At 39.9% G+C, this 22,755-nt stretch overlaps 1 protein-coding gene across 1 annotated transcript in view; it reads left to right on the top strand.

The window, feature by feature from the left end:
* ankmy2a (ankyrin repeat and MYND domain containing 2a) overlaps positions 1–22,022 on the top strand; it is a 40,863-nt gene extending 18,841 nt beyond the window's left edge. Inside the window, exons 3-10 of the mRNA XM_059972657.1 lie at positions 2,573–2,711; positions 8,770–8,868; positions 11,838–11,998; positions 12,971–13,185; positions 14,957–15,092; positions 17,891–18,019; positions 18,221–18,338; positions 18,954–22,022. Coding sequence (XP_059828640.1) covers positions 2,573–2,711; positions 8,770–8,868; positions 11,838–11,998; positions 12,971–13,185; positions 14,957–15,092; positions 17,891–18,019; positions 18,221–18,338; positions 18,954–19,153 — 1,197 coding nt within the window. The 3' untranslated portion in view covers positions 19,154–22,022. The remainder of the gene's footprint in view (positions 1–2,572; positions 2,712–8,769; positions 8,869–11,837; positions 11,999–12,970; positions 13,186–14,956; positions 15,093–17,890; positions 18,020–18,220; positions 18,339–18,953) is intronic.
* Positions 22,023–22,755: the final 733 nt, after the last annotated feature.

The raw sequence follows: 22,755 nt of genomic DNA, 5'->3' as shown, positions 1-22,755 counted from the left end.
ACACGTGACCATATGGCTAGGTGCTGCTCTAATGTCATCTTCAGATTCACTGACTGTTGGACAAATCACAGGTACCAATGAGTCAGCTTACTGGAGCAAGGTAGGATACTTGGATGAGCAGTGACACAGCAACGTCACACTGTTTGGAAAACTGAAGAGCCGATGAAAAAGGGAAAGTGGGTGAACATCCGCCAGTCAGTGTTGGGCAATCGGTGGTGGAGAGAGTTTGCAGCTTTAACTTCCCAGCTGTTAACCTGTCCTAGGCCCAGCATGTAGATGTAATCATAAAGAAAGCACGTGCCCGCAGATTGAATTTCTTAGGAGGTTCGGCTTGTCACTGAATGCTTGAACATCTACAGATGTACTATTGAAGGTATCCTGACTGGTTGCATACTAGTTTGGTATGGCAGTTTGCACGAGAGTGTAAGAAGCCCCTGAGAGAAGTGGGCTCAGCCCAACATGTTATAGGCATATCCCTCCCCACCACTGGTAGCATATTTAGGAATCACTACCTCAAGAAGCAAATATACACTTCATCAAACGTGCCCATCATTTCGGCTAGCCTTTTTTTTCCTTGCAGCTACCATTGGGCAGGAAGTACAGAAGCCCGAAGTCCCACACTGCCACTGACCTTCTGTTCAACCACTGGGTTCTTGAATTAACTGGCAAAGCCCTAAAGCAGTTTATAAACACAAGAGACCTGCAGACACTGGGAATGCAAAGCATTACACACAAGATGCTGGAGGAAGTCAACAAGTCAGGCAGCATCTATGGAAATAAACTTAGCAGTTCACATTTCATGCCAAGACCCTAAGGCAGTTTAGCAACACTATGATCACTTGGCACAAGGCTTTGTGATTTTTTTTTGTTATAGCTATGTTCTTTCTTGTAAATAAAAAAGTATAATTTCTAAAATTTATTTCCCTTTTGATACAGATTGTGATATTTTCTGCCTGTGATTGTTGCAACTGAGTTTTCACTACAGCTGGGTGTGTATATGTGTACTTGTACATACTGACAATAAATTTGCCAATAATTTTCAAATCACTATGGGTCCCATACATCTTAACCTTCTGGATCAACCTACCATGAGGAAGCTTGTCAAATGCCTTGCTAAAATCCACGTAGACAACATGCATTACCCTGCTGTCATCATTACCTTGATCACCTCAGGGGGGCAAAAAAAGTTCAATCAAGTTTGTTAGACAGGCCTGCCCTGCATAAAGCCATGCTGACTGTCCCCAGTCAGGCCCTGTTTTCTCAAATGTATTTGAATCCGCTGTAATAGCTTTCCTCCCACTGACTTGAGGCTCACTGGCTTTTAATTGCCTGGTTTGTTTTCTATTTCTCTTACTGAACCATGGAACAGCATTGATTACTATCCAGTGCTCCAGAACCTTACTTCTGATCTCTAGTCCTCCAGGAAGTTGTTTGGCCACCAATAGCAGCAAGCAATTAAAAATAGTCACAGGAATTAAGATTATTATCTGAGTATTTTCTTAAACATTGTGATTTTTGAAAATATAAAATATCTTCAGGGTTTTTTTTTTATTTTTTGAGGCCTGAGAATTGCCCTGGAGAAGGTGGTGGTGAGCCTCCGCCTTGAACTGTCCTTGTCCTGCCAAACGTGCTCCCACGATGCTTTTTTGTCTGGGAGTTCCAGGATTTGAGTCCAGCGATAATGAAGGATTACCAATGTAAGATATGTGACTTGGAGGAGAGCCTGCTGCGTTTGTCCTTCATGACAGCAGTGGCTATGAAGAGGTGCTGTTGAGTAGCAGTTGAGCACTTTGTGGATAGTACACCCTCAGAAAACATTGCTGGAAGAATCACCGAAGGAGGATTAATCTGGTTTAGTTAGGGTGAATGAGATAATGGGCATTATAATTAGTTGCTAAGCAGTGTTCTTATGTTATGAGATGCTCTGTAAAGCTATGTGTCTTGGTACATGGATACATGAAAAGATCACCAGCTTCATGCTGCTTTCTACCTTGCAGACCACACTGACCTGGAAATGTATCATCAGTACTGGGTCAGAACCTGGAACTACCGTCTCTGCATTGAACAGCTTTACCGTACACTTGCGTTCAAAATGACAGCTGGCCACCTTCCAAATCAACAACAAAAAAAAGGAATAAATTCTGGCTTTGCCAGAGGTGCTGCTTTCTGTGAATGGGTATTTTTACAAAATAATTTAGCACAGCTATCAAAGAACAACACTGATACTTTATTAGTTAAAGGAAGTTGTCCTGTAATGATGTAGAGTAGGAATCAAAAGCAGTCTAAAGTTCTGAGGAGAAAAGGTGAGGGTTCCCCCCACCCACCCACCCAGTAAAGGAGTAAGGGCAGAGATCTCCCTTAAATTGGATCCGGGGAGCTGTGGATTGGTCAGTCTACTAATGAGTATTTGGATGATTTTTCCATCGGAGCAGCATAACAGAGCATGTGAAGTGTGGTGGGAAGATCAAGCAGGACATTTGAAAGCAGTATCCAAAAATGCATGAATTATAAATTGATATTTTTAGTGAAGTAAAACACTTAATAATTTAGTTTATTTTATTCCCTTTCACAGCATGGAATGACTCCTTTGATGCATGCTGCATATAAAGGAAAAGCTGAGATGTGCAAACTGCTCTTGCAGCATGGTGCAGATGTGAATTGCAATGAACACGAACATGGTTATACGGCTCTAATGTTTGCTGGGCTCTCGGGTAAGTACGATGATTCATGCTGCTAAATTGGAAAGGTCAGCTTGAGTTCTTATAATGTTCATTAAATCAAGTAGTAGTGGCTACAGGTTCAGAATTGATTAAGTGCTGTAATGGATGATCACCTGAGCCCCAGCTAATCGACTGTAACAAAATGTCAATGCAGCAATGAAACATATCCTTTGGCCTGCCCATTTACACCCACAATAAACCCATTTTGTTCTGTCTAGATTTCTATCAACTCTATCGAATTCTAACATTCACCCCTCAGACTTGAGGCCTTTTAACCTACCATTAACATTGCCACAGATTTCAAATTTTGTCCAGGAAGTAAAAGTCTTCCTTTCCTAGTATGAATGAGGTTCCAACGTTTTATGTTGCTGTGGTTAAAGCTTCATTGGAACTAGAATAAGAAAACTATATTACAAAATTAAATTACACATTCAAATACAAATTATACACACGACATACAGAATCAACAACATATAAACATTACAGCACGCAAACAGGCCATCTCAGCCCTTCTAGTCCCACCTACTTGCACTCAGCCCATAACCCTCCATTCCTTCCCTGTCCATATACCTATCCAATTTTTTTTTAAATGACAAAATCGAAGCTGCCTCTACCACTTCTACTGGAAGCTTGTTCCACACAGCTACCACTTTCTGAGTAAAGAAGTTCCTCCTTGTGTTACCCCTAAAATTTTGCCCCTTAACTCTCAACTCATGTCCTCTTGTTTGAATCTCCCCTACTCTCAATGGAAAAAGCCTATCCTCGTCAACTCTATCTATTCCCCTTATAATTTTAAATACCTTTATCAAGTCCCCGCTCAACCTTCTACACTCCGAAGAATAAAGACCTAACTTGTTCAACCTTTCTCTGTAACTTAGCTGCTGAAACCCAAGTAACATTCTAGTAAATCTCCTCTGTACTCTCTCTAATTTGTTGACATCTTTCCTATAATTCGGTGAACAGAACTGTACCCAATACTCCAAATTTGGCCTCACCAATGCCTTGTACAATTTTAACATTACATCCCAACTCCTATACTCAATGCTCTGATTTTTAAAGGCCAGCATACCAAAAACTTTCTTCACCATCCTATCCACATGAGATTCTACCTTCAGGGAACTATGCACCATTATTCCTAGATCAGTCTGTTCTACTGCATTCCTCAATGCCCTACCATTTTCCAAGTATGTCCTATTTGGATTATTCCTACCAAAATGTAGCACCTCACACTTATCAGCATGAAACTCCATCTGCCATCTTTCAGCCCACACTTCTAACCGGCCTAAATCTCTCAGCAAGCTTTGAAAAACTACTTCATTATCCACAATGCCAGCACCTTAGTATCATCTGCATACTTACTAATCCAATTTACCACCCCATCATCCAAATCATTAATGTATATGACAAACAGCATTGGACCCAGTACAGATCCCTGAGGCACACCACTGGTCACCAGCCTCCAACCTGAGAAATCGTTATCCACCAGTACTCTCTGGCATCTCCCATCCAGCTACTGTTGAATCCATTTTACTGCTTCAATATTAATACCTAACGATTGAACCTTCCTAACTAACCTTCCGTGTGGAACCTTTTCAAAGGCCTTACTGAAGTCCATATAGACAACATCAACTGCTTTACCCTATCAACTTTCCTAGTAACCGCTTCAAAAAATTCAATAGGATTTGTCAAACATGACCTTCCATGCACAAGTCCATGTTGACTGCTTGTAATCAGACCCTGTCTATCCAGATAATTATATATACCATCTCTAAGAATACTTTCCATTAGTATTAGTTTTTCACTACTTTCCAACGTATCAGAATCAGGTTTAATATCAGCAGCATATATCATGAACTTTGTTAACTTTGTGGTAGAAGTACAATGCAATAAATGATAAATATAGAAAGAAACTGAATTACAGGTGTCCCCCGTTTTTCAAACGTTCGCTCTAGGTCACCTCGCTGTTACGAAAGACCTACATTAGTTACCTGTTTTCGCTAACAGAAGGCATTTTCACTGTTACGAAAAAAGGCAGTGCATGCCCCGAGCAGCCAAGCTCCTCCCCTGGAACTGCAATCTAGCCGGCATTGCTTAAACACGTGCCTGTGAACATCTGTGCTTTATGTTGATTTATTTTCTGCATCGTTAGCAAGATGAGTTCTAAGGTATCGGAAAGATCTAAAAGAGCCCGTAAGGGTGTTACACTTAGCTTAAAACTAAACATAATTAAGCGTTTCGATCGTGGTCAATGAAGTAAGGATATAGTGAGTTGGCTAAGGGTTTGTGGAAATTGACGAAGATGATGTTGAAGAGGTTTTGGCATCCCGTGACCAAGAACTGAGAGATGAAGAGCTGATGAAGAGGAAAGGATAACAATTGAAACCGAATGCAGTAGCGAACGGCCCGAAAGTGAAGTCGTCCAGGAACTGAACGTGAAGCAATTGCGTGAGATTTTTGCTGCAATTGACAACGCTGCAATGGTTGCTGAAAAGTACGACTTTTTTTCCAAATAAATTGAAAGGGTACTGTATCCAGAGATACTGGCCACTTGATAGACGCACTGCCACCTGGCTGGTCGGAGGACACACCACATGCCAATCAACATTTGGTCCCTCCGAACTAATCAATGCACACCTAAATTATTGGTCACCTTAATTGGATTATCACGCCCAACCCCATGCTATAAAAGGGGAGACATGTGGCTGGCTCACTCTCTCTTAAAGACCACCTCATTGAAGGTAAGTGCATTGATTTATGTTTGGGAAGGATTATCGTTGGTCTGGTAAGGGAGCCGCAGCTATCCAAGGTCAAGGGGGATAGCTGTCGTAGTGCTTTTCCCTTGTTCTTTGTTTGTGTAACCGTACCCTGTCCCTACACCGCTTTCTGTGTGGTGTAGTTGCTTGTGTTGACCCGACTTCCCCTTGTAAATAAATTCCTTATTATTAAAACTGTGTGTCCAGGCCTCTACTGTTGAGACTCGGAAAGAACCAGTTATTTTCCATCACAACAGTTACATAGGTTTAGGGCATATTTGCAGGATGGTTTGAGTGCTTACAAAGAAGTGTATGATAGAAAAATGCGCGAGGCTAAGCAGTCAAGCATAGTGTCGTTTTTCAAGCCTTCCACATCAGCCACAGCAGATGACAAAACTTGACCTTCGACATCGAGGCAGGCAGACATAGAAGAAGGTGACCTGTCTGCCCTGATGGAAACAGACGATGATGAGATGACACCCCAGTCTCCTCTACCTCCCACCACCCCAACCTCCGACGACTCAGCCTAACACACCATCATCAGTGTGCTCACTGTCTTCCCGATTCCGGTAAGTGAAATTACACTGTACATACATTATTTCTATTTTTTATAGGCTGTGTATTTTTATGTGTTATTTGGTAGCTTCATAGCTTAAAGGTTACTGGAAAGAGTGCTTCTGCCGGGAGTGCTTACACCGTGTGTTTCTGCCGGGAGTGCTTACACCGTGTGTTTCTGCCGGGAGTGCTTACACCGTGTGTTTCTGCCGGGAGTGCTTACACCGTGTGTTTCTGCCGGGAGTGCTTACACCGTGTGTTTCTGCCGGGAGTGCTTACACCGTGTGTTTCTGCCGGGAGTGCTTGCGCCGTGTGTTTCTGCCGGGAGTGCTTACACCGTGTGTTTCTGCCGGGAGTGCTTACGCCATGTGTTTCTGCCGGGAGTGCTTACACCGTGTGTTTCTGCCGGGAGTGCTTGCGCCATGTGTTTCTGCCGGGAGTGCTTACGCCGTGTGTTTCTGCCGGGAGTGCTTGCGCCGTGTGTTTCTGCCGGGAGTGCTTACACCGTGTGTTTCTGCCGGGAGTGCTTACACCGTGTGTTTCTGCCGGGAGTGCTTACGCCGTGTGTTTCTGCCGGGAGTGCTTACACCGTGTGTTTCTGCCGGGAGTGCTTGCGCCATGTGTTTCTGCCAGGAGTGCTGCCGAGAGCGCTTGCATGAGATTTTCACTGCGGTGGACAGTGCTGCAATAATTGCAGAAAAGTATTCCTACATTATATAGGCTGTGTATTTATTAGCTCATTCCTGCTTTTATAATATGTTACTGTTATTTTAGGTTTTATGTGTTATTTGGCATGATTTGGTAGGTTATTTTTTGGGTCTGCGAACGCTCACAAATTTATCCCATATAAATAAATGGTAATTGCTTCTTCACTTTACGACATTCCAGCTTACAAGCAGTTTCATAGGAACACTCTACCTTCGAATCAGGGGGGAAACCTGTACAGTAATTGTCTATACGTATATTTTATAGGTACATTAAGTAGTGGTAAAGAACAGAAATAAATTTAAAAGTAGTGAGTAGTGTTCATGGGTTCATTGTCCAATTAGAAATCAGATGACAGAGGGGAAGAAGCTGTTCCTGAATCACTCAGTGTGTGCCTTCAAGCTTCTTTACCTCCTTCCCAAAGGTAACAATAAGAAGAGGGCATGTTCTCAACAGTGTTGCCACCTTCCTGAGGCAAGATGCTCTCTATGGTACATCTGTAAAAGTTTTTGAGTGTTTTAGCTGACAAATCAAATCTCAAACTGCCTTCTTTACAGCTGCATTGATATGTTGGGTCCAGGTTAGGTCCTCAGAGACACCCGGGAACTTGAAATTAATTACTCTCTGCACTTCTGATCTCACTGTGAGGATTGGCTTGTGTTCCCTCATTCTACCCTTTCTGAAGGGACTTCTGTTTTGAGTACCATTTGTGGGGTAGCCAAAATCTCATGGGGATATGATCATGTGATTGCTGCTATATTTGTTTGGTGCCTAACCAAGGAGAAGCCTGGAAAGAAACTTCTGATTGGTAATAAGAGCAGCGGTGAATTGTCAGGATTGGAGCGGGCTCATTCGTTTGTCTCATTACCCATCACTCCTTAAAGCTGCGTTTATCATTTCACTTACAGTCAGTTTATTTAGATCACCATTCCATTTTTAACCTTGAAGGAATGCAGGCCACCTTGATGAAAGTACAGATATTTGGTGCTAACTTAGTTTTGCTGTTTCTGCATTGTATCTCTTCCAAGTCCAGTGTATACAGGTTTCCTCCGCTACCTGAAGGTATAGCGTTCCTATGAATCATTTTATAAGCCGAAATGTCATAAAGCAAGGAAGCTATTACCATTAATTTATATGAGAAAAATTTTTGAGTGTTCCCAGACCCAAAAAAATAACCTACTAAATCGTACCAAATAACACATAAAACCTAAAATAACACTTGCATATAGTAAAAGCAGAAATGATATGATAAATACACAGCCTATATAAAGTAGAAATAATGTATGTACAGTGTAGTTTCACTTACTAGAATCGGGACGATTCGGCTAAAAACCGATCTATAGAAAAAAAATCGGCACATGTGCACACACCTGCCCGCGCAAGGCTTCACGATCATGGTAGTCTTTCTCAGGGTAAACACAAGTTTAAAGCGGGTGCCTTTTTTCATAAAAGTGAAAATCCTCTTCGGATTTCTTTTGGTTAGTGAAAACAGGTACCGGTAGGTCTTTCATAAAAGTGAAGTGGCATAAAGTGAACTTTCGTAAGGTGGTGGAGACCTGTACCGTATGCTGAGGCTTGGTGCTCGAAGTTTAGTGAAATATTTCAGGTGAGATTATACCAAGTTCCCACACCTGAGCCAATATCTCAGTATGCATGAGATTAAGATAACCGTTTGAACTTTCCACGGGTTTTACAAAACTTTATAAATAGATACGCGTTTCTTGGATCATATCCCATTTCTCCACATCTCAATCACATTTGCCTTGCCAGACTTTGTACCCATTCTTGTAACTTGTCTAAACGTCTCAAAATGTTTTGTGTCCATCTATGTGACCTGGTGTCTCTTAATTTAATGTCATACACTAATAACATGAATGAAGCTGCATGGAGACAAGAAGCTGAAGCAGAACAGACCCTAGCACATCCAGTTAATCCCTCTCTTTTTCAATTCCGTCTTTGGATTTCCACCAACTTCGGCTCTTTATCTTTGTTTTAAGATATTTCATTGGAGTAGATTTTTTTTTACTTTACGATAGGTAATAAAGAGATAACAAGGATGATGTTGGAAGCTGGAGCAGAAATTGATGTTGTAAATTCGGTTGGACGAACTGCAGCACAAATGGCTGCCTTTGTGGGTAAGTTCTGCAAAAGCACAAGTATACACGGCTATATACGTAGAATATCTTGGTTTGCGTTCCACTAAGATTCAAAAAGAATGCTGACACATCAGTGAATACTCCAAAGGTCTGGGTAGTTGGTAATTTAGGTTTAATGCAGTCATTGAGGAATCTTCCAGATGAATCCGGTATTTTACAATGGAGACTCTAGACTGCCATCCTGGCACCTGGAGCAACAAATGATCTGCTGTAGGAACTCCGCAGAGGGTTGCACAGTAGCAGGTGGGGGGTGGGGAGCTGATGAGCAAGATATGTTGGACATTTTTGAGTTGGGGGATAAAACATCCAAAAACAAGTTGGCCTATTCTTCCTCCAGCGGGTGCTTTGTTGTTCTGTACTCTGTTAAAACATGATCCATGGGCCTTATGGATTATTATTTTTAAATTTAATTAAAATATTTGTCCCCTATCAATAGACAGTAAGTATCATAAGTAACAAGATTTCTTATTTAATAAGGTGTAGTGACACAGAAGGCCACCTGGCCCTTTGGATCTGTATTGGTTCCTGAGAGTAACTCTATCAGTCTCACTTCCCTTTTATCGCCTGGCAGCCATTTGGCTTGTTCTCATACGTATCCCAACATTTTCTCCTTAATTCTTTTCCCACATACAAATACAAAGGTGGGGCCAGGTAACCTACAGAAGCCAGTTAATCTCCTTGCATGTTTTTGAGGTACAGGAGGAAATGCAAGCCTCTGGTAGAAACTCAGAGCACGTTCACATTCCACACAGATTGAATGCAAGGTGCAGGGACTGAGCCACAAAGCACTAACAATCATACCAAATACATTTATTGTAAGACAATAAATAAATTCAAGCTCAATTTCAACATTTCTGGTAAGTTTGGATGGGTACATGGATGGTAGGGGCAGGGAGGGTTTGGCGCTGGATCTGGTCAAGGTGAGGAGGCAGTTTAAATGGTTCAGCACAGACTAGATGGGCTGAAGGGCCTGTTTCTCTGCTGTACTTTTCTATGACTGTATGATATACAAATGAATAAGCACACTGCAAAAACTTTATACTGGTGCTAAATACATTCATTAATATTCACTTTTTTTAAAACTGCAGCACTGTTACCATTTGTGCTTTCCTGGGGTAAAACACTACTTCATTGTTTTCATGGGGTTTTTCTACTTTGCTCATCGCCTCCATGTGTGGCAGCAGAAAGGACTTAGACTGTGGTCCTACCACACAGAGCCTTTTCATTGACAGCACTGAGCTCAAGCGCTCAGACACATCTCCCTGTGGCATTAACTTACAGGTATCTTACTATGCTGGGTGACCAAAAGGTTTCAGATGGACCAAAGGGCATCTTTGGCTGAGTTGATAATCTTTCAGCAGCACTTGATGTCTGTCCCATTTTGTGTCCCTGGGAGCAGCCCAGAGAACAGCGAGTCCTTTTTTTTTAGGCATCTGCTTAGGATAAATTGAGACAAGGACCCTTGCATGCTTTACCTCGCCCTCTTAACAAATCCACAGTCTAAAAAGAGATGGGTGACTGATTCAACCCCTCCCTGCAGCTATTCCCAGGGCAGTTTGCACTGGGGTGAAATGCTGTCTGTAGAAGTCTCTCAGGGGAGCACACTGCTCGCTGCCAGCCAGGTGCTTGTTGGTTAGATCTGGGGCAATGAGACTTCCATGTTGTTTGGACCATTTGCTCAGGGTAACAAATCCACGGAATCCGTCTGTTCCAGTCTCACTGCGTTTGCAGGATGTCCTGTGTTGGCTACAGCCTGTCAGATTTGTGGTCAGAGGTACTTATTTGGAAAAGCTGTCCCACAAAGGATAGTGTGGCAATGTCCAACTCATTGGAACATCATGACAGCTGGGCCAGACATATCCTGCACAGGGTGTAACCGCACACATTGTGGAACTTAGTGTCCATGTATTTTGGGTCCACACACAGCCTGATGTGGTCTTCAGGATGAGCTCAAAGTTGGGTACACTTTTACACCCATTGTCTGGGATTTATCATGAACCATCAGCCTCAGGTCATTTTGAATCGCCTTATGAACCACAGGACAGCCCGGGTATTAATTTATTCGTAACAAAAAAGACTTACAGCAGATGAAACAGTGCAGAACTTTTACATTCAATAGTTTTAGCTTAATATTTAAAACCATAACACCATTATATGGCTCCCTAAGATAATTCATCCTATCATTGTTTGAGGGGATTCCCCACCAAACTCATATGTGTGTGTGTGTGTGAGCTTTGCATTGGCTGCACCGCGCTCCACTTCATTTCTCCTGCAGTCTGGAATTTGCCATCTGCCTGGCCCGGTGTCATGCATTGTCCCATTGTGGAAATGTTTCTCCAAGCAAACACTTACCACCACAATTCATCAGCCAGTAGTCAGCCTTGAACGTTCTGCAGTGGTGGTGAGACATCCACAGGTGATATCTCATCTCAGTCCTCGGGGGAAAATATGGTCACCCACCTCTTTGCAAATTGTGGATTTGCTGAGAGGGTCTGTGTCACGGTTATTCCCCAGCAGCTGTGGAACAGAGGACCCTCTGATCTACAGGCTGTTAACAAAGGCACGCACTGAGAAAGGCATTGAGTGGTGGTGGAAGATCATCAACTGGATGAGAGGCATGTTGCACCTGATGACCTGTGGATTCCCTGTCTCCATGGGATTTCAGGTGAAGTCCTTGAACTGTATCCACTTGAGTTGTTGGCAATATAGTAAAGAGATGATGTTCTAAAGCATTTCAGTTTATGAATCTCTAGAATTTGTAGCACAAATTGAGGCTCGTTTATTCACGCCTATATTCCTGGATGACCTTTTGGTAAAATAAAGTTAATTAAATCTTCCTTGTTTTTCCATAATACAAGTACATTTAAGTATTAGGCAATATATGATTATAGATGGGGAAAAATTGTGTAAGCTCTTTGAAATGATTTTATTTTTCTCTTTTCTTTTAGGCCAGCATGATTGTGTAACTATCATCAACAACTTCTTTTCGCGCGAAAGTCTGGACTTCTACACAAAACAGCAAGGACTTGACAAAGAACCCAAGCTTCCAGTCAAGTTAGCAGGGCCCTTGCACAAAATCATAATCATGACAAACTTGCACCCTGTTGCGGTAGATATTTTTGAAATTGGCATTTATTTCAAAGGCATAGAGTGATGTCACTGAATGAAAACTTGATTTCTTGGATTTGCTCAATATCTTTCTCCCATCATTGAATAATAGTTTCTAAAGCTGAAGAGTAATTCAAGGGTTAGATTAAATGAAGGACCATGTGGAATACTAGTGCTTGGATACTTTTGGCTTTAATAGAGCAGGATAACTACAGCATTTATGTTTATCTGTTGAGTTTCCATTGCTTTTCAATTTCAGTTTGGAAATAATATAATTTACAACATTAACTCCACTGAGAGATCATAAAAATAATGTGCAAAATCTATATTTGACCATTTTTGGAAGGGTCAATTGAACAACTATAATGTTAAACTGTTTTTAAGTAATATTGTGGAAGTACTGTTCTTTCTTGTCCACCCCTATCTTATCAACATGGTGCATTTCCACTTACATCATCAAGAACACAATGAAGGTGTTTGGTATGTCTTCAGTGGAAATTATTGTGGAAAGTGTAACTTGAATCCTTCCAGTCCATTGAGCATTTTACCCACAAAAATTAAGTTTCATAATTCTGGCTCACAGAAGGTTCTACCCTCCCTGCAGGCTTTCAGTATTGTCTTCAAAAGCAATTTGAATCCATAGAAATTACATATCAGGTCATTACTTTAAAAATACACCAGAAATAAAAGTTTAAAAAAATTGCTGTGGATCTGAATGCAGGCAGAAAGTATTGCATCTATTTCCCTTTCTGAATGGTGATCTTATATATGTAATTTGAAAATCACGTTGCTAGTCCATTTAATTCAGACAAAAGCCAGAGATTCTATATTGCAAGGTGGACTGTATTTTATAGCAGTATTGATAGATTTCTTGGTTTGTAGTAATCTTGACTGGTTTCCTGAAGTTGCAGAACTATCTTTGTTATTTGTTCAATATTGTGAACTATTTTTATTATCTGGAATTTCCCTTAAGATCGTGCTGATGGTTAAAGAGAATCCATTACTAGCAGATGTTGAAGCGCTGAGCAAGTGTTACAGGGTGCTGGACCTTATAATAGAAAAATGCATGAAACAGAGGGAAATCAATGAAGTCCTGGCCATGAAGATGCATTACCTCAGCTACGTCTTCCAGAAGTGTATCACGTTTTTAAAGGAACACGAATCTAAACTTGACGGACTTATTAAAAGGTAGACAACATTTTCAGAATGATCTAAAATTTAGAGAAGTTGTTCAACAAGCTTGTTATTAAATAATGAGACCTGGGGTATGTTGAAACACTTCTTAAATGAAACACATTGGTCTTCATTGAGGCATTACCAGTCTTTTCCAACAAAGGACTCTGATCCTGTAGTAACCATTGTTAAATTACCATGCTTCAATACCATCAAGTAGTATCATAATCCAAAACGATACAAAATAACTTGCAGAAATAAATATGTTTTCTATTTCTGAGGAGCTGTAGGGTGTAATCAGGAACGTGCTTCTAAATGGATTGTCACAATGGACTGGGTGCTGTGCAGCTTGTTTGAATTTTTGCTGGCATGCTAGTGATGAATTGATATCATTGTTAAAAACGTGCAAGAATACAGAAAATAGGAGCAGGAGTCAGTCACTAGATTCCTCGAGCCTGCTTTGATGTTTATTATGATCATGGCTGATCTATTCTGGCCTCAACTCCTCTGTGTCAATCCCCCATAACCCTTAATTCTTCCTCCAACTTAAAACATGTATCCAAATTCAAATGTTTATCTCTCTCCAATTTAAATATATTAAATGACCTCGTCTCCTCCACCCCCTGGAGCAGAGAATTACTGAGACCATTAGCATGATCTAATAGCTATTTCTGTAGCCACGTCCCTGTACTATTAGATCATACCTATCCTGTTATCTGTTTTGTCAGCTCTTTTAACTTATTACAAGTGCTATATGTATTCATATAAAACTTAATTTTACCACTTTTACTAACTGGCTTTGCCCTGTGGTGCATATTTCTGTTCACGTTTTCTGCCCCAGCCTTTCACACTTTGCTCCTTTACCATCCTGTGTCATCGCTCTCTCATTCCTCCAATTTATTCTTTAATCCACACCCATCCTATTTAGTTTAAAAACCATAACTGCAGCCCTATTTATGCAATTTGCTGAACATGATTCAGGTGAAGCCCCTCCCAGTTGAGCTGCTGCCACATGCTCCAGTACTGGTGCTGAAGCTCCTTGAATTGGAACCTGTACGTTTACCTCCAATTGTATTCATACCCTTTGTCAGTCTGCACGTTAATCAAATAATAATCAGTTCTGTTTTTCAGTTTTGCCTGAGTTCATCATAATCCCTCTGCAGAACCTGCTTTCTTGTCCCGCCAATGTTGTAGGTTACCCATGTGACTGCAACAACTGGATTCATTCAATTCATTCCACCACCTTCTCCAGCCCAGAAGAGATATCCTTAATCATCCCCAGGCAGACAGCAACCCTTTTTAAATTTTATGTTTACTGCACGGAATACAATCTGTCCTCTAAATATGGTTGAAACGAGATGGCATGTTTTACTTTTCCCCCCCCCCCCCACTTGAATGGCACCCTGTGCAGTGGATAGTTTACATATGCTTTGGGCCGTCCCCACCCTTGACTACAGACAGAGTTAGAACCTTGTACCTGTTGACTGAGAATCCTTTGGATCCTTCCATCTGCCTCTAATGCAGCCATACTGCCCCGTCCCTACTTGTTTGTAGATGGATAATCTAAGGGATGATTTTCTAGAATATGTTCTCTGGATAATTCTACTTCCCTGGTGTATCAAAGGGTTTGGAGCTTGGGCATTGGCTCAGTTACACTGAGTCGAAGTCTTTCCAGCAGCCAATAGCAGACTGCTCATTTGAAACATTATAAACTCTGCTATATCTTTAATGTTTTTGCAATTGAGGAATAGTTCTGTTGCGGCTTTAATTTCCCTGTTTTGAACAGTTTACTAAAAGGACGGGATTCTGATGGCTTCCCAACTTACCAAGAGAAATTTATAAGAGAATGTATCCGGAAATTTCCATGGTGTGAAGCCACATTGTTGCAACAGCTTGTGAGAACCATTGCTCCAGTAGAAATTGTAAGTTACTTTGGCATTGCTTAATCATATAAAAATGGAATAACTTGTTAGAAAACTTTAAACCCATGTGTTGGGATTTGATGAACATTGTTAATGTGCACGCCCAAAGCAAACATTCATCTGCACTAGGGTCAAGGAGAAACAAATTTGGGGATTCAGTTAACACATGCACATATTTCTAATTTCCTTCCTCCTCATGAAGTCAATAAAAATCTTCCTGGTCTTGCTGAAAGGTTGTTGTTATGATAGCGTTCAACCCGATGTTCAGTTTCCCTCTTGTATGCTGATTTGTCACCCTTGAATTGGCAAATGACAGTGGTGTCATCAGCTAAGTTAAATGTGGCATTGGAACTGTGCTTAGCCTCATAATCTTAAGTATAAAGCAAATAGAGCAGGGGGCTAAGCCCACCTTGTGTTCACCTGTGCTGAGGGAGGAGGTGGTGTTGCAATCTAACTGACTGGGGTCTGCAAGTGGGAAATTGAGGATCCAGTTGCATAAGGAGGTGCAGCTTCAACCCTTTACCTCTTCCACTTACCCTGTCCAACTTACTTCAACACCCTCCCTTGCATCTGCACACATAAATTCTCCCTTACGTGGTCTCACCTATCACCTGCCAGCTTGTACTTACCCTCTCCACACCTTCTTATTCTGTCTTCTGCCCCCTTCATTTCTGAAAGAGGTAGCAGTAGAGGTTGTGGAGACATTAGTAATAATCTTTCAAGAATCATTGGATTGGCATGGTTCTGGGGGACTGGAAAATTGCAAATGTCACTCCACTCTTTAAGAAAGGAGAGAGGCAGCAGAAAGGAAATTCTGCTGGAGTCTAATTGACCAGTTAGCCTAACCTCAGTGGTTGGGAAGATGTTGGAGTCAATTCTTAAGGATGACGTTATGGAGTACTTGGTGACTCAGGACAATATTGGACTAAGTCAACATGGTTTCCTCAAAGGAAAATCTTGCCTGACAAACCTGTTGGAAATCTTTTCAGGACATTACAAGATAGATAAAGGAGATGTAGTGAATGTTCTATATTTGGATTTTCAGAAGGCCTTTGACGAGCTGCCACACATGAGGCTGCTTACCAAGTTAACCCATGGTATTACAGGAAAGTTACTAACATGGTTAGAGCATTAGGTGATTGGTAGGAGGCAGCGAGCGGGATTAAAAGGATTCTTGTCTGGTTGGCTGCCAGTGACTAGCGGTGTTCCACAGTGGTTGATGTTGGGATGGCTTCTTTTTATGTTGTGGATGATGGAATAGATGACTCTATTGCCAAGTTTGCAGATGATACAAAGACTGGTGGAGGAGCAGGTAGCTTTGAGGGAACAGGAAGGCTGCAAAAGGACATAGATTAGAAGAATGGGCAAGAGAGTGGCAAATGAAATAGTGTTGGAAAATGCATAGTCATGCACTTTGATAGAAGGAATAAATGTGCAGACTATTTTCTAAACGGGGAGAAAATCCAAAAATCTGAGATACAAAGGGACTTGGCAGTCCTTGTGTGGAATACCCCAAAGGTTAACTTGCAGGTTGAGTCATTAGTGAGGAAGGCAAATGCAATGCTAGCATTCATTTCAAGAAGTTTAGAGTACAAGAGCAAGGATGTGACGCTGAGGCTTCATAAGACATTAGTGAGGCTTCACACTGAGTACTGTGAACAATTTTGGGCTCCTTATCTAAGAAAAGATGTGCTGGCATTGGAGAGGGTTTAGAGGAAGTTGGCAATTATGATTCCAGGAATGAAAGGGTTATCATATGAGCAACATTTGATCATATGAGGGTCTGTACTCACTGGAATTTACACAGATGAGGGGGGGATCTCATTGAAACCTTTCGAATGTTGAAAGGCCTAGACAGAGTAGATGTGGAAAGGATGTTTCCCTGGTCGGGGAGTCTTGAACAAGAGGACACAGACTCAGGATAGAGGGGCATCGTTTAAAACAGAAATGCGGAGAAGTTTCTTTAGCCAGAGGGTGGTGAATTTGCGGAATTTGTTACCACAGGCAGCTGTGGAGGCCAGGTTGTTGGGTGTATTTAAGGTGGAGGTTGATAGGCTCTTGATTAGCCACAGTATCATGGTTATGGAGAGAAGGCTGGGGAGTGGGGCTGAGGAAGGGGAGAAAAAAAGGATCAGTCATGATTGAATGGCAGAGCATACTGGATGGGCCAAATGCCCTAATTCTCCTATGTCTTACGGTCTTATTTCCAGTCCTGGTGAAGAATCTCAGCCTGAAATATCAACAGTTTATTCTCCTCCATAGAAGTTGCCTGACTTGCTAAGTTCCTCCAACATTTTGCGTGTGTTGCTGCCTCTGCAGAATCTCTTGTTTTACATTAGGATCCAAACTGAGCGTGTTTTATTGTAGTAATTTGCTTTCGACTTCATTTGACCTACCAGCGCATGTTATGCAAATATTTAGGGCTATTTTGTGGTATTTAAACATTAGGTGAAAACATCTTTTTCAATTTCACTTTTGCAATATTGAAACTCATGACTTTGACTTGCTGAATTAACATTATTGCACTGAATGTGAATAGTAACCACTAGAAGTCCGAGTTTCAAACTGAGTATTTGAGTGTGATAGTAATCATATCAAAGATAGGAATTTTTAGATTTATTATTGGACTTGACGGGAATTTATTGTTAGTGTGCCCTTTTATAGTTTTGATATATCAGAATAAGAATTTTTATAATGGATTCATTTTCTTCCGAACTTTATAATTGAAATTGCTTATTATATTCCCTTCCTTTCTTTCCCCCACCCTGCAACCCAAACAACAATGGAAATAAATTGAGGGCAATGATCCCACAGCTTTATCTGTAATGACCCAGATCATAACTGGCCAAGTTGGCTTTGTGGATGCTGAATTTTGCACAGCTTGTGGTGAAAAGGGAGCTGATAAAAGGTGCTCAATTTGCAAAACGGTAAGAACTTTTGGATTATCCCACAATAACTACTTGGTACAAGAGCTCAGTAGGGAGACGAAAATATGGTCATACGTAACTATTCTTGTTATGTGTAAATTGTTGATTTCTTTTCTCAACAATTGTTCTACTAAATATTTGAACAGCATACAAGCAGTCTTTCCTAGAGTATATAACTTTCTGGGTGCATACTTTCTCAAGGTGATATACTGCAATCAGAATTGTCAAAAGATGCACTGGTTCACTCACAAAAAAGTCTGTAAAAAATTGAAAGAAACAAGAGAAAAGCAAGAGGCCAAGGAAAAGCTGAAGCAGAACGGTTAGTTTAATTAAAATTATGTTTTGTGTATTTTTTTAAGAAGTCATCATTTCAATTTCTTAAAATAACTTTGCTGCTGCAGTCACAGAGCTTGCTGCTCCGAAGTACGTTAACAGTCAGAATAACTTTGTTGTTTTAGATTTTCTTTTATATTGGCAAAGTATCTGTTCAGCATTCTATATTAAGCCAACCTTTATAGTGTAGGAAAAACATCCCAAAACATAATGTGCATTATTTCTGATTATTTGTCTGTCTATTTATTTATTTGGAAACGATGCAGAATTGGCCACATTGGACCTTTGAGCCATGCCAGCTGGCACCCCCTGATTTAACTCTAGCCTAATCACAGGACAATTTACAATGACCAGTTAATCTATCGGTACATCTTTGAACTGTGGGAGGAAACCAGAACAGCCAGAGAAACCCCACACATTCCAAGGAGTACAGACTCCTTACACGTCATAATAACCTCTATGGTGATCTTTTAATTCTACTACATTGCTCATTGATGGATTCTTTTTTTTACATTTTTATATTTCAAGTTTGCCAATTTTAATCTTGGAGATCATTTCAGATTTAGTTAGATAAATATGTATTTCCTTTTATGGTTCACAGAAACAAAAGCAACCACCTCTGAAACCACTAGAGCTGAGGCTACAGGGTCCTCTAACCCTCCACTTTCCACCTCTGATGATGGCTCGGGTTCCAAGGACCTCAGCACAGGGGCCAAAGCAGAACTTAAAACTTCGCAGGAAGAGACCACAACAGAAGGAGAGACCATCTCTCCTACAAATGTGCACACAGCTGAAGAATAAAATGGATCTAATGTCGCACTTGATGTTTTCCAGTTTCTGTAGTGTTTGAAACATAATCCAACATATATTTATCAACAAGGTCATTGCCCCTACTGCATGGCTGCAGTGAAAGACAGAATTCTGTTCATTGTGCATTCAGAGAATTAGTTGCTTTGATTGTGTATCCTAGCCTGTACCAAAGCAGCCTGCAATCCTGATAGGCAACAATGCGGTCAGCGGGATTTGCTGTCTACTGTATTTAATTAACTACATCTGGATGTGAAGGACCCTTCACTACTGAGATAAATCCAAATGGTTTGATCCAAATTCTGTCCAAGCTAATTAAAGTACATTTGCTATAACATTTCAGCGTACAACAAATTGTGAAAAGTAGTATGAGTTTATTACTGTGCAGTTCAGAGCAAAATGACCTTAATGATCTGCACTATAATTGTTTTCCTGTTACTAATATTCAAAGTTCTGCAGTTTGCTCGTCCTAGTGTAAGTGTTAGTTAAGCAATTTAGACCCGACGTTGGTGATTGTTATCATTAGGCATTTTTCCACAGGAAAAATCTTTAATAATTTCATATTGAAGAAAATCCACAAATTTTGGAAACTGATGTTCAAATGCAAGTTACAATAAATTTACATTTTTTTTATTTGCTTTATGGCCTTTTCTCTACCCTGCACTGCCCAGCCCTTAGTCAAAAGTACTTAAAAGTAAAATGCCATTGATAAAATATCTTTACTACCTAACATATGTGATACAACCGTTCAAAGGTTGTGACAAAAATTTGAATATCACTGAAGTTAAACACATTCTGTAAGTAGTTGTGAATGTGATATGGTATTTCACCGGCAGTTTCAACACTTTGTACATTGGGTATTTCTTCAGTTCATTTTGCTGCAGACTCCAGTTCACCAATGTGCCTGCTCTTGACAAAGTGTATTCTTTATCACTTTATGGTCATTTAATTGCTTATTGAATTCTAAATTTAACTGTGTTTACTAATGTTCAGTAAGTCCCCAAACAAAGGCAATTTCAGGTGAAATGCAGACATGAATCATCCTGATTTTTTTTAAGAGCTTTAGTGCAAAATATGGAGCTTGTTATTTTTAGGCTTTGTTGCAACAGCAACAGTATTTAAGTATTTGGCAAGATTGGAGTAGGCAATTAGTAGTGGTAGAGAATAACACTTCGACTGTTGATTCATTTTAAAAAAACAGGCTTGATTATCTTCCTGCTGAAGATGTTTCCAAGATCTGCCAGAAGCCATGTAGTAGGGAATCCTTGTCCATTTTGTTTTCATTTTGTCCAAGGAGGATATGACTATTGATCACTAAAAGTGAATTGCTTATTAGTTGGGAACCTTTTCTTTCAGAATCTGTTTGCCCTTATTTCAATGTTCAATTTTTCCATTAATTATATGCTCGTAGATACTCTAGAAATAAATAATTTTTTGGGGGTCCTAACATTGGTTAGATGATACATTGCAGAAGGTCTCTTTCTCATTTGACTTGCAATGCAAGTTTGGTCTGATTCTGCTGTTTTCCAAATAATAATTCTTGCATCAGCTGCAGTAAAAACTTGGACAGACAGCTAACTATTGTCCTAATAAAGCAATGTTAACTCGTATTTTGCTGCACAGGCCCTGCTACCTGCACTCGCTGTGCAATATGTAAAAGTTACTTGAACACATCCAGAAAGCTAATCCTTTTGACTGAGAGCATCCTGAAACCAAACAGTGAGATCCTATGTTGCACCAAGTACCAGTAATTCCAGGACACAATCCAACAGTGAATGAAAGAAAGAGAGGATAACTTCATTGTTCAATAAACTTGGCTGGTTCCCAATCTTTAATTTATTTTCTTCTCTTATTTATATAAATCTTTATTTTCTTAGAGTACAAAACTTGATGGGTAGCACCTTTTGAAGAAACTATTGCATCAACAGTTTTCCAAACCCTTGTGAGTGAAGAAGTTCTAAAATTGCCAATCCCTCTCAAAATTCTTATGCTTTATTTAAGATAATCTCTCATTGTTAATTCAGAAGATTATGGAGCTACTCAATCTCTCCCTGTTGCATGAACTTCTGAAATCTAAAAACAATTTAACTAATACTCATTGTATTGTCTCTGGCAAATGTACAAAGCCCTGCACAACAGTAGCAAGACTTGCTTATTTTGCATTTTAACTGGCCTTGCAATAAAAGGTTTTTTGATTTGTTTACCTACATATTTACAGTACCTACTGAGTTGTTCATACAAGGACACCAAAGTCCCTCAAGCCTTCCAACATTTATTAATTTCTCAACAGTTAAAGAGTGTATTGTCATCCACGTTAAACCCCATTCATCAATTTCATTCCTAGTTAACCAAGTGCTTCATTAAAATTTGCTTTTCCATTTAAGTTCCCTACTATTTTACACATAACTGCTTGTTGAAGCATTCCATTATACCTGTGTTCATTATAAAGGAAAGCAAATGGAATGCATTTGTGATTGTGCCTTTGAGAAATGTACCAATGATGTAATTTATTTTCCATGTCTCCAGAAATCAGAAACTTGACTAAAATTTTCAATTTTAGTTCTTCCTTTGAAAAATGTTGGTGTTACTATAGGATCGACTTCGAGGTTTTTTTGTGGTGGGTGGTTAAACAAAATGAAGGCTGAGAACCTTTCTGATTCTATGTTATGACTTGATCCTGGACTTTAATCTTTTGTAGCCTTGTTATGGTTCAAGATTACTCATTAGGATTGGCTGTTTCAAGCATTTGTATGAACTTTGTGCACTTGTGCATTATCACTATTTCATGTGCAGCAATAATTGTGGAGTATTTGATATGCTGTGTGTGTTTCATATTTTATAATAAAATCTGATTTCAACTATGCTACTACATTTCTAATTTGCCAGTAAAATTGAAACAGTTTTTGCATTGGACAAGATAGCAAAAGAATTTCATTAACTAAATCCATCATGTTGGTTAGTATTTGATTTTAAAAGAACATTGTAATTTATAAATGCATTCATATATTTTTCAGGAAGTCAACCAACCCATCATGCATTTGATTCTTTGAAAGAGCAATTCCTGCTTTATAAATTCCCAGCTTTGCAACTCAAAATCATGTTTATTGTCATGCATAAGCACATATGCATAAGAAAAGCATATTAACTATTATTTTTCATCATTCTTTCAAGAACTGAATTTAAGACCTGTAACATTATATGAAAGAAAATCTTGCTTCTCATGTCAATCAATTTTGTTGTCTTATTAAATTTTGAGGGTTCAATGTTATTGGCATAGCCAACATTTATTGTCCACCCCTAATTGCCTTTGGAGTAAATCTCTTTGTAGGCCATACCTGGGAATTTTGAAGAGTTGATCACGTTGCTAGGTCTGGAGTCACATATATAACAGATTAGGTACTCATGGCAGATTTCATCCCCTGTATTACTTTAAGTAGTTTAGGCAAGAGTTTATTGCTATTTGTTGTTTTTTTTTAATTAAATAAATTTGAATCCATCAGCTATTATGGTGGAATTTGAACTTGAATCTCTGGATTGTTCATCCAAGTTTCCATATCACTAGTTCTCTAATTTTTCTGAAACATTATTTAACTCAG

Source organism: Hypanus sabinus, chromosome 6 (genome assembly GCF_030144855.1).
Source record: "Hypanus sabinus isolate sHypSab1 chromosome 6, sHypSab1.hap1, whole genome shotgun sequence".
In the NCBI taxonomy this organism is placed as follows: Eukaryota; Metazoa; Chordata; class Chondrichthyes; order Myliobatiformes; family Dasyatidae; genus Hypanus; species Hypanus sabinus.
The sequence above is the reverse complement of the archived record's forward strand: the minus strand, read 5'-3'. Positions and strand labels throughout refer to the sequence as shown.